Source organism: Panthera pardus, unplaced genomic scaffold, assembly GCF_024362965.1.
Source record: "Panthera pardus isolate Hobbes unplaced genomic scaffold, ASM2436296v1 HiC_scaffold_2, whole genome shotgun sequence".
In the NCBI taxonomy this organism is placed as follows: Eukaryota; Metazoa; Chordata; class Mammalia; order Carnivora; family Felidae; genus Panthera; species Panthera pardus.
The window spans coordinates 25,039,497-25,052,454 of NW_026526765.1; the positions used below are offsets into that span (position 1 = coordinate 25,039,497).

Sequence of the window (12,958 nt, forward strand, 5' to 3'; positions counted from 1 at the left end):
ATTACCATGTGTACAGAGAGGAAAGCAATAACTACGACATATTTTACAATTGCCTATAATTCATAGTTCCACTTACTTATATTGCCCATCTGTACAAGTAATACACATTCGTGAATGTTTTCCTGTTTTACACATTTGTCCCCACCTGAAATAGGTCTTTTCTACCAATGGTATAAAATTATGTTACAGTTTGTCGAAACAGCGGTACACTGTTAAAATACATGTTAGGGCAGGAAGTTGAAGTTGTGTTTTATGTACAAACTTTCTTTTTAGTTTTTATGCAAGTTGATGGTTTATGTATATGTCAAGACTGCATTTCTAAACAGGCTGTTGTACAGAGTGCCCAAAGTTTTTTAGTTGAAATGCTGTGGTAGATCACTGTGATATTTTATAGTTTTGTATCACTCTAGGGCAGTGTTTGCCAACCCAAGTGATTTTGCCCCCAGGGGACATTTTTTGATTGTCACAAAGAGGAGGGTGTCACTGGTATGTAGTGGGAGGAAACCAGGCTTGCTATTAAACATCCTACATACAGTGCCCAGGATAGCCCCAAAACAAAGTGTTATTTTGGGCTCTATTTCCAACCCATCATTTCATTGCATAGAGTGGACTCACTGTAAATTTTCTAGAGACTATCGTTTTTAAATTAAAATCAGAAATCATTTAGTTAAGCAATTTACTGCAACACTGTAAGGAATGCTTTTGAGTTACCAAAACTTTATAGCAGCTTTATGGTTTTGATTTTAGTTGATTCAGACCCTACGAGCCATTGACAAAGACGACCCTTATAGCGGGCACCAATTCTCATTCTCTTTGGCCCCTGAAGCAACCAGTGGCTCAAACTTTACCATTCAAGACAACAAAGGTAAAGGAGCCCAAGTTACTTTCTCTGTCTATATATGTATATCTTTATCTCTATCTATCTATTGTCATCACAATTGTTGCAATCCATGACGTGGTATGCACGTTAACATTGACTTTGCTTTCTGGTTCCAGATAACACAGCAGGAATCTTAACTCGGAAAAATGGCTATAATAGACACGAGATGAGCACCTATCTCCTGCCTGTGGTCATTTCAGACAACGACTACCCAGTCCAAAGCAGCACTGGGACAGTAACTGTCCGGGTCTGTGCATGTGACCACCATGGGAACATGCAGTCCTGCCATGCGGAGGCCCTCGTCCACCCCACGGGACTGAGCACAGGGGCTCTCATTGCCATCCTTCTGTGCATCGTGACCCTACTAGGTAAACTGCTTCTCCCTGCATCCTATCTCCCCATGAGAGGCACACACTGTTACTGTGACACTCTAGATTTATCCGCCTCCCCCATTAAGGCATACAGCCCGCTCTAGGTGAGTAGAGTTACATGCTGAGAATCTGTGTTGTTCAACCATGAACTAGTTTTTGTTTGAACATAGCTTTGGAGAATGAACAGATATGAAACTTGCCTATGTCTTTACCTACTCAGGGAATCATTCACCAAAGAAATCTCTTGTCTGTCAGACTGGGAATGAATCCCAGGCAGGATTTGAGGGCACTATATAAATAGGCCCTTTTCATTTCATTTGTTGTTTAATATCTAACCTGGCAAACACTGTTAAAATATAAAGAGTGAGAGTCATCCAGTATGGAAGGTGTGATGATGGCCCTTTGTATGAAGGTAAAGTTTAAAGATCAGTGGGAAAGTGGAAAGAGAAATGTGATGACTTTTTCTCTGTCAAACAGGAAATAAAGAAGTGATTAAATTTTCTTCAACCCAGCCAACTTGCTTTGATCTACCCATTTAAATAACTACCTTCTTAGCATTGCTCCCTGAATGCCACATACACAATGTCTATTATTTCTCAGACTCTCAAAAATAAATAACTTCTATGACTGAGGAAGTAAATCTGGGACCTAAAAGAAATGAATGCAATCAAGGTGAAAATCAAGGTTTAGCAATGATTCAAAATGAAAGTTTCATCCCCAACAAATGAATTAAGCTCACAGGTTGAGCTCAAAACACTTTACAGACCGTTGCCTGTTGTGAACTAAGAAATCAAATGTTAGTTAACTCAGTCCTTCCAAAAATCAAAGCAAGCTCACTTACACAAAGGGAAGAAAGGGAAGAAGTGTCAACCTGGATTGCGGGGAGGGGGGGGTACTTTTTCAAAAAAAACCTGACAATTTGGTGACTTTGAGAGAAGGAAAGAAGAAAGAGTAAAGACCTAAATTTTTCCAAGAAGAGAATGCCTAGGGATCCCTGCTCAAGAACTTCACATTTCGTATCATTTTGCTAATTATAACAGAAGTCTTGAAACTTAACTACAGAGCTGTGATTCTCTTTGTCAACGAAGATTCGGGGGAAGTATTTTAAGATATGAGGATAAATAAAAGCTGACAGTATGCAAAGACAAATCAGTGTTTCTAATGGTGTGAGTCTATAACAGTTGTTTTGGAAGAGAAGGATATGAATATTCTTTTTGATTAAAAAAAGTTATTTTTAGAAGGGCTGAATTGGCAGGGCTGTACTCAGGGAGAATTCCATAGACATTTTGTGATCTGTAGAAAGAGAGCTGATTCTCATCTCATAGAAGTGATTTCTCCTTACCTTCATCATCTACCCATTTTCTCCTCCCCACTTTTTTCCTCACCAACTCCCTCTATTCTCCCTTTTCATTTCCTTCTCCAATGAATTCACTGTCTCCTTGTTACTCCTAACTTGTTTCAGTGCTTCCTACAGCTGGTCTATTCTCTTTGGAATTCTGTACCCAATAAGACAGGAAATAAATGGGATTTAACCCTTCGTAGGCTAACACCATGGGCTATACACTGGGCAAGAGGCTTCACAACTGTTTTTCTCATTTACCCCTCAGAACCATCTGGTATGTATTTATCTGCATCTCAAATTAGAGTACTGAGGCTCTAAGATGTGCAGTCATGTAGCCGACTCACACAGCTAACAGGTGGTGGGACAAAGTACAAAACGCCGGTCTTCTCCCCCTGAGCCTCAGGGCTTCCACATTGCTCTCTACTTTCTTTGTGAGCTCACAGAATGTAAGGTAATTTCCAGGCTGAAAGAGCCCGAACTGAAAACGAGACCATTGAAGAAGGTGGAAACAAACCTCAGGTTTTGTAAGAGAAGGGAAGCCACAACGATAGAGGAGGAAACCTACAGTCAATAAAGTGGATCATGTGGCATCTCTTATTTTATTTACAAAAATAAAACAACAGGGCACCTGGGTGGCTCAGTCGGCTAAGCTTCCTACTTCAGCTCAGGTCACGATCTCATGGTTCGTGAGTTCAAGCCTCACATCGGGCTCTCTGCTGTCAGCACAGAGCCTGCTTCGGATCCTCTGTCTGTCTCTCTCTCTCTCTCTGTACTTCTCCTGCGCTCTTGCTCTCTCTCACTCTCTCTCAAAAATAAATAAACATAAAAAATAAAAATAAAAAAATAAAACGACACTGAAAACAACTACTACATCTCGTGTCTCTGTGGTGCTTTACAGTCTGCACAACTGTTACATTTATTAACTCATTCCTGACGACAGCACTAGCCACTGTGTTAGTGCCTCTCTTTTACAGAAGGAAACACACTTAAAAAGGTGAAATCATTTAAGTGAGCCTAGGCAGGCTGATTTCAAGTGCCTTGCTACCTTCTAGCTTTATGATGGGATTTGAACACAGGTGGGTCCAAGCATTCCCCACTCAAAATCTCACCACTATCCTCTGGCCTCAGGGGATTGAGAAAAGGGAAGAGGTCAGTCACTGGGAAGAAAGCTATTACTTTCTCAGAATGTATTTTTTTTTGCTCCACATGCTTAGAACTCACATCTTCAGTTTATAAAAGTTAGCTTTGAGAAAGATCTTTCCAAAATTTCTGTTCAGATGTACATTGGGCTAAGAAGAAAAGTACAGGCAGTCGTAGCTGTAGAATTAGGCAGTGAATGAATGCCTCTGATTCACCAAATGTGCCCTCTCTCTTCCAGGCAATCGCACTTCTGGGTGTGCATAGGACTAAAATAAAAGATACAGATAACCTAAGCCGGGGAAGAATTAGGAAGAGATAAATGCCTGCTATCTTGCCTTAAATGGTGGCACAAACCATTGTACATACAGGTTTAATTCTTTCCAAGACAGTTGTCTTGATTCTATTCTCTAACCCCAGAGGCCATCCTCAGTTACAGTCCTTTGTTTTGCAAACCCTTGTCATTGGTCACACGGGAATCCGGAAAAAAGCGTAGACTATGAGCATGCCCTGCAATTTTCCACCCTCCCGCACCTCAGGGTAAAGTGAAGATATACAGAAGCCTCCAGGCTCCACGTGACAGGCCGTGCCCTCCTCCTCTCCTCTCCTGGGCCCCCTCAAGTGCAGCCATAGCGTCTCCAGGCTGTTTCTCAAATACTCTAGGCACCTTTGCACCCCAGCCTTTCTTCCAGCTCTGTCCCCCTCACCCGACAGCTCCTCAGATAATTCCCCATATCTTTGCTCAAATGTCACTCCTCTTAAACACACGGCCCCTCAATCATACACAGAAGTGTTCCTCATCCTCCTTTCTCTGATCAACTTTTTGTTTCCACTGCACATATCACCTTCTAATGATTTCCTTATTTATTAGACACATTATTTGTTTTTCAAGATCTCCATCCACCACCACAGCCACCTCTGCCCACCTCATTAGGACGGGGCTCTTGATCAATGTTTTTCATTGATAGTGTCTAGAACTATAGCTGGCACAAAGTAGGCACTACATAAATAGTTAGTAAAACGCCCTGAATGGTTGGGATGAATGAGGCAGGAGGATGCTGTCTGGCAGCAAACGACAATGTGTACAATTACACAATCGCACGCTTGAAAATGGCAACACTGGATATCCTTCAGAAAAAGTCTATAATCAAAGCACGCTTTAACGCGTGGTGATTAATAAGAGTGTTGGCTTTTTAGTTTGACCTGGATTTCAATTGTTTGTACATGTGACACCTCTAAACCTCAACTTCCTCTGTGTAAAATGGGGTTATAATGATGGTACTTACTTTGTAGGGCTGCTGTGATGATCAAATGAGATTCAGTATGTAAAGCACTTAGCACAGTGTTTGGCACATAGAACGCTCTCAGTAGATAACCAATTATTATTAATGCTATTAACACCTGAAATTTTAATATATAGAGACATCCGAATGCATGTATCCGTCATTCTGTGTGTAGGTATCCATATCCACCAAAAGCCATTATTCTGTAATTCTTACTACAGTAATTCAATTTCTATGACTCATAAAATCTGGACCATGTTATGGATGAGAAAATAAAAACACATTACTAGTACTTCTTGCAGTAAACAGCCCTGGACAAACCCAGTTTCGTAATGCAGTTTCTGCCCCGGATGGCTGTTTTCTCTCTAAGCTGTCTCTGTGTTTTTATTTTCCCACCCATATGTCCATTTGGAGATGTGTCTCTACAGGTAGCCAACTGCGAAGAAACATCAGGAGTTATTTGAACATAATCCTTGCTTTGCCTCTAATTGGAGTTCAGAGGAAAAATCAAAAGGACAAACATTCCAGGCATCACACTTAACAGAATACTAAGTCTGAAAGATTTTTTTTTTTAAGTTCCCTCTTAAATGTGTTTATTTTATTTAGCTCAAACAGAAATAAGCTGGTGTGTGTCTTATCACCCGCCCCCTTTCAAACCGGCTGGTGTTGAAGTCCAGAATGGCTTTCTGAATTGTATCTGGGTCTCTCCAGGTATTATCTGTAATAATATTTCTTATATGTAGAAAGGTATGCAGACATTCACATGTCTACTTGGGGTTTTAAACCAATTTTACACTTTTTTGAGGAAAAAAAAAAAGAAGAAGAAGAAGAAAAAGAAGGCAGAGCGCAAAAGTTATTTTAGACGTGTAGTTATGCAAACCCTTCAACACATCCCGAAGGTGCCAGCCTTGTGCTTATAAGCAGTTTCAGAGCATTTCAGGTGTTCAGCATAATTTGCACTCTGATTGCTGCGCTCTCGCTGTGTTTGAGCTTTTTTTATTATTATTATTATTATTTTATTTTTTCCTTACCTTCAGACTAGCTCCCCGTTTCAAAGCGAAAGGGAGCTACTGACAAAAATATGAAGGTGTTTTATCCTCTACTTAAATTGTAACTTTCTTTCAAATATTCTCCTCCGCTTTTGGGGGGTCCCCGGTTTGATCACGCGTGGAGGCAAGCGCAACCTTCAAGGAATAAAAGTTGAGTCTGCAGTTTCCCGGAGAAGTTTTGAAACTTCACGTTGGAGCGCAGCGCTGCTTGCTGACATTAATTGGGCGGCAAATTAACTTCCCCTTCCCTTCTGCTTTGTCTCTGCTTCCAGTGACGGTGGTGCTGTTCGCAGCTTTGAGGCGGCAGCGGAAAAAAGAACCTTTGATCATTTCCAAAGAGGACATCAGAGACAACATTGTCAGTTACAACGACGAGGGTGGCGGAGAGGAGGACACCCAGGCCTTTGATATCGGCACCCTGAGGAACCCCGAAGCCATAGAGGACAGCAAATTACGCAGGGACATCGTGCCCGAGGCCCTCTTTCTGCCCCGACGGACTCCAGCAGCTCGAGACAACACCGACGTCCGGGATTTCATTAACCAAAGGTTGAAGGAGAACGACACGGACCCCACCGCGCCGCCCTACGACTCCTTGGCCACCTACGCCTACGAGGGCACCGGCTCGGTGGCCGACTCGCTGAGCTCGCTGGACTCGGTGACCACGGAGGGAGACCAAGACTACGACTACCTTAGCGACTGGGGCCCGCGGTTCAAAAAGCTGGCAGACATGTACGGAGGCGTGGACAGTGACAAAGACTCCTAATGCGTTGCCTTTGTCACCTCGCAGTCCGCCGCCCAAGGACCTGCAGCGGCGACGCCCGCCTCCGCGTCCACTGCTCCGCGAAGGCTTCTCGGTGGTGCCCGTGCCCGACGTCGACGGCTGCAGTCCGGGGGGACCCAACGCGAGGGACTTTTTTCTAGTACACTTTTATGAGCTTCCAAGAGGCAAAGGTTTATTTTTTAGCGCATCCAGTTATCCATGTCGGTCAGCCCCCCAGGCCCCGTGCTGGAAGAGAGAACCAGGAGTGAGATTTTCCCTTGCTCTCCTAGGGCGGGTTGGGAACACGCTCAGTGTCACTGGCCCGGCCTCCCTACCACACTCCATTGACTCAGGTCAGCTGACTGCTCTGGCTGTACATTTCACACGCTAATGGGATGAGGGACTGTGCTTTAACGATAAAAATATAGTTTTAGTGGGAAGAAATGAGGCAGGAACAACTGTGAGGTTGGTCCTGGTATATCCGCTCGCAAGGAGATGATGGACTGTGTATATTGGGTGTGTTTTATGGGTGTGTCCCAAAGTATTTAAAATGGCATTTGCCTGTCCTATGTGTTCTTCAAGAACTTTTTCTGGCACCAGTGACCATTCAAAGCATCAAATCCACCAATGTTTTAAGATTCTGGGTCCTCTTTAGGACTAGAAACAAATCAAATGGTAATATTAAAAAACAACAAACAAAACGTAATGATATCTCATTCCTGGCCACTAACTCATAATTGTTTTATATATTAAACACACAAAAGTTTGCCCTTGCACCGTATAAAGAGAAAGGGAAAATAGCTAATGATGTCAACAAAGGAAATATTTAGCATATTTTAAAGCTCGGGCCACCAAATGTACTACAGATCACTTAAAATTACTTCAACCATCAGTATCAGTAAACTAATCACAAGTAAGTCTAATTGTTTCAAATTCTCAAAGAAACTTTTCTGAGACAAATTTTAACTCCTTGTCTGTAGTTGTTGTCAGTATTATTCTAATATACTTGAAAGTAGCCGTGTGAAGTACAATTCATATTCTTGATGCTTCGTACACAATTAAGTTACATTAGTAAAGGTAGATTAGAAAAACTCAAATCCTGCCCTCAGAGTTTAATGGGGAAATGGGAGCCAGCCACACTTGAACCTGATAACTTGTCCTTCACATCTGGAAACATCTATATATTTATATGATGTGATATAGATGTATTGTTGAGATCACAGTGAAAAACTACACATTACATGTTTGGAATATGCTTACGAAGGGAAAAATTTGATTCCCTTCAACGAGAGTGTTTAAGATGGTATTAAAATGATAGTTGACATTCAAAAGCATTAATATTTTTCCATTGTTTTTAACTTCGTTGCTATGGCAACCCTGCCATCCTTGTCTTTGAACCAATGATAAAAGTAATGGTCTCAAACTACAACAGAAAAGTAATGTACAATCCATCCAATCTATTATTTCTCTAATTATGCAATTAGCATCATAGTTATTATCCAGAGGACCCAACTGAACTGAACTAATCCTTTTGGCAGGTTCAAATCATTTATTTCATATGGCTGTTCTAATGATTTGTATCATTAGAATCTTACATTGTGCAGTCATCAGAAAATTCCAAAGTACTGTAATGAAAACATTGTTGTTTCAAAAACTTAGAAAAGAAAAAAACCCAGGCTCTGTATATATCTATATATCTATATATCTATATATATTATGTACTTAAGAATATGCTGACTTCAATTATTAGTCTTAGGGATTTATTTTCAATTAATGTTAATTTTCTACAGATAATCTTAATGTCATTTCCATTTGGAGATACTGTCATATTAGCACATACTTTCTATTTGGAACACACTGTTGTTTAGTTAAGTTTTAAATAAGCGTGTTACCCAGGAAGTAAAGACGGCACCCTTAAAATAAGAGAAATGTAGTCTTTTGGGTTACCCAATTAGAGTGAAAAGTTTTTTAACCATATTATTCCTTGTGTTTCCTGAATGGCTTCCTATTTTGTAATGGACTTCCCTGTATACTAACAAGTATTTCATGTTTTCAGGGTTTTCCTTTGCTAGTTCTTCACACACACACACACACACACACACACACACACAGAGGAATGCAAACAAAATACTATGGGAGGGTTTCACTGTAATGAATATCATAGTCACAGTTAAGTGTTGAAAAAGATAGCTTAGTAAAGTTAATTAGTAAGAACTAGTTATTCATAGCAATAGAATACCACCTTAATCACATGACTTACTGTAAAATTAAAGAGCTCTCTGTCCTTATGTTTCATGTCATGTAATAAATTGTATCAAGAAAGATAGTCCTGTAAAAAAGAAAGTTATCATCAGAAGTCTTCCTTTTGAACTTTTGGGTTAATTGGAATGTCTGAGGGTTGACGCTAGCAACTTCCAATGTTTAACGGTAAGGTTTATTCTCTCCTCATAAGTGAAAGTAAGTAGTTCTGTAGTGGAATGTTTGAGATGTAATTGGCAGGTATATTATCCCACCTTGAAGATGGTACAGTGAACCAAGAACAAGTGAATATGACTAAATATTGAAATAACTGCTTAATCTCTTACCATAAAACCTGATGATGAAGTGACTCTCTAAGAAATTGGATAATTTAAGACTAGAGCTGAATATTTTAGTATTAGGGTCCTGTAAGTGTTCTCTGAAAATTAATACTCTCTGATGTCATGGAAATAATGAGAGCCATACTTCCATCATTCTGTGTGTGTCTCTCTTCCTTCCCACCAGGATACCGGGTCAAGGATCCCAGTGAACATAAATGATTACTGGAGGAAAAAAAAATTAGTTTTCAGCTCAGTTTTCAGAAAGTCTCTTTCCTGATAGTAGATGTTAGTGAAAGAAAGATGGCAGGAAAATGGGAAGAGGTAAAATTTAATATTTGCTTTGGTCACTGAGAAACTACAATTCATTCATTATAAGCAGATGACTTTTATGGATTGCTTTAAGGACATTGAGGCCCGTCTGAAAAATTTTTCCCCTCCATTCAAAGGGAAGAGTTTCTTCAAACCACTAAGATGTTCCCTAAAATAAGCTGGAATTTTTAAAATGTTAAGCTGCTGTGCATAAGTTTACAACCCCATCACTTCATGGCCACTTTCTGCTGAAAGGCCTAAACATTTGTCCCAAAATAAAAAATGAAATCAAATGGGGGAAGAGACAGTTCCATGGAATCATAAGTGAGGGTCTCTAGGCACAGTGAATAAATGTTTTTTTACAGAGCTTTTTAGCCTTATAGTTCAGTTGCATAAAAGGAGTTTCAGATACAAATTGACTCCATTTTCAAATGGAACAAAACCTGGTGATTCAATTTTAACTCATTAAAAAAAAAAAATTGGCTTAGTGTTCATTTTCAGCTCCAAAAAGTTGTACAAAAATTTCTTAAAAGTTGAATCTCTATCTTGGAAGCATCCAAATTTTGTGAATCCAAGTTAACTTTAGAATGTTTCCATTACTTTCATTTTTAAGTACGTCAATATTAGATGTCCTGATTTGCTAAGCGAACCTTACATCAAATGCTTTGCCTTGAAATCAGTATTTCACTGAAGATAATAATATATAAACTATGAGTTAAGAATTCCTCAATTCTATAAACTTGAGGACCACAAAACTATATAGATGAAAGGGAAGAACAGAGTTGATTCTTGGGCCCAAACTAAGTATTTACATCAGACACACCTAAATTAATTTTCCCTAGGAACCAAACCACCGAATAAATTATCTTACCCTACTCCCTAGTTTTGAAGCAATATAATTACTTTGGAAGAACGCTCTAGAAAGTCATGATTCCCCACTATTTTGAAAGGTATCCTCTAAAAAGGATCATTTTAGAGTAATTTTATTCTTTATGTTTTTCTCTAGATGAAGTCTTTTTTTTGAATTGTGACAGGGCCAATGCTTGACACAGCCAAGCATTTATATTTAACACTAAAACCCAGCCTCCTTTATCAGGTTATAAGAGTAGAAAGATTAAGACTCAGTACATGGATCTTCAGGAAGATGAACTATTTTCTCAAGTCTAACAAACAGCTTTCTTTTCCAGAGAATACAGAATTACAGAATGGTCTCCTTAAAAGTTCAGTGACTATTAGGTTTGCAGCATTTTTAATCTCCCTTTGGCATCTTTATGGAATAGTTTTCTAAAGGGGTAATTCTCTCTACTAAAAAATATCAGACCCTGACCGTATTCAGTGTGCAGAGGAATACCCTCTTATAAAGGAAATACGTTGACTCGCACACTTGTTAAAAGTTAATAAAGAAATAGCTCATTTTTAAAGCCAGAAGTTTATGGTCTCTGCATCGTCAATTTAATTTAAGCATTACTGAGACAATCTTTAATCTACTCCGCATTTTGTAATACCTTATTTATGATGCATTTTCATTTTTTAATTTGGGGGGAATGTTAGTCCGATAGATGAAAGTGCCAAAAGGAGGTCAAATGGAAACAAAGCCTATTACCCACTGTATTTCAGACAGGACCGAGGCACTTAGCCTGAGAGCCACTGGGTTATTAGATTAATTTCAAAAGAGCTTTTACAAGTTGCTTAATTCCATTTTTTTTTTAAACCCATGGACCACAAACTCAAATTTCTCTTCAAATGGGGTTAATCTGACAAATGAGGCATGGACCCAGCGTTGTGGAAAAAGCATTCCGCTATAATGAGATCTTGGTCTTTCTTGCAAGACAGTGTTATTTATGTAAATATGTCTAGAGGCACCTTCTATAAGCTTTTAGTTTTCTATGATCTATTAGTTTAGTGTTTATTAAGGAATCAAATGTATAGAACTACTAGACATTCAGGGCGAATGCTGTGTAGCAAACCAACTTGTCTGCTCGAAAGAAACATAGGAACGCTTCAAAACCACCATATTGTTTTGTTTGTGATTATTTTCATTGCTTTGAAAGTAAACTGCCTAAGAATAGGCCTTATAATAAATACTACGTGCGTCCTCAGTAGTACCAAGCTAAGGCGATTTGGCATTCTCCTACTGTGATTTGTGATTTTAAATCCAGAAAATAAAAGCTTTTTGGTATTGATTGTTTTTAATTAAAAATACTCCCAAGTATAAATTGAAGCTGATGCCACCCTTGAAGATTTGCTGGCTGGGATGCTCAGTCAGATGGCTTTTCTCAGTATCATTGGTCTCTGGCAATGAGAACACCTGATGGAAACAACCCCTGCTCAGCTTTCATCCACATTTCTAGCTGGGGATATTTTCATAACTTCACAGTTTACATGAGAAAGTTTCCCGTGTTGGAAGGAGAGGTAAGACAATGACCTTACAGCTCAGTGTGGCCGCGCCTTTTGTTGTAGTCAAATGGCAAAAACACGCTCCTTGAAATGGCTTCTTTTATTTTCCTTTGTTTTCTTAGACGTATACATTTGAAAAGAATGCAATTTAAAAAGTGATTTCTCACAGAGTAAATATGCCTTTTGCAAATCAATTTTTGTAACAAGTTATTTATATGATATTACTTAATAAACTGTTTTTTTCTAACTTGTTTTTTTTCAATTCTCTCAACCTATTGTTTTTAATCAGAGATCTCAAAACAATGTACATGCTGTTACACACTTTATATCTTTCTAAATCTGCGTTTGAACCTCTCAAATAGTTAAGTAAAGCCAACTTGTTATACGATAATTAGCTTGTAAACAATAGTTTCTCCCAGCCAGCATTATACATCATTGGTACTGCCCTGCAGACTCCTTACTGCTGGGGCATCAAGAATTCTACTGTTATTTATGGAATTGCTGTATTAAGAAGAAAGCTGTTTATCCTCCTGGTAATTGCTTTAGATAAAAAAAGACAGTTCTATATTTTTGCCCATCCCAACTCTCCATCCTTTATTTCACTCCCATAGAAAAGAAATGTCTATGGATCTCTGATTTAAAAAAGAGCAAGAAAAAGCAAGAGCCAGACCAGAGGGAAATAAGGATAAAATCCTTCCACCATTCTGATACTATGAGTAAATAAAATGTTATTAGCGTATTCAGAGCTATAATATTTCATATGCTGGTTCTTTTTTAAGCTGCCTCCTGTTTCTACAGATGCTGTTTCATAATTTTTTCAGCTGAGAGAATTCATAGCTTTGCAAAGGAGA

The 12,958-nt window shown here is 39.1% G+C and overlaps 1 protein-coding gene across 5 annotated transcripts in view; it reads left to right on the forward strand.

Annotated features, from left to right (window-relative positions):
* The window catches only part of CDH6 (cadherin 6), a 127,046-nt gene extending 115,157 nt beyond the window's left edge, over nt 1-11,889 (forward strand). For 4 of the 5 annotated variants that reach the window (XM_019450732.2, XM_019450733.2, XM_019450735.2 and 1 more), the window contains 3 exons: nt 748-865; nt 997-1,248; nt 6,335-11,889. In XM_019450732.2, coding sequence (XP_019306277.2) covers nt 748-865; nt 997-1,248; nt 6,335-6,825 — 861 coding nt within the window. In that variant the 3' untranslated portion in view covers nt 6,826-11,889. Of the gene's footprint in view, nt 1-747; nt 866-996; nt 1,759-6,334 lie in introns of those variants that run through there. The other variant, XM_019450737.2, reaches the window with a different exon arrangement.
* The last annotated feature ends 1,069 nt before the right edge of the window (nt 11,890-12,958 follow it).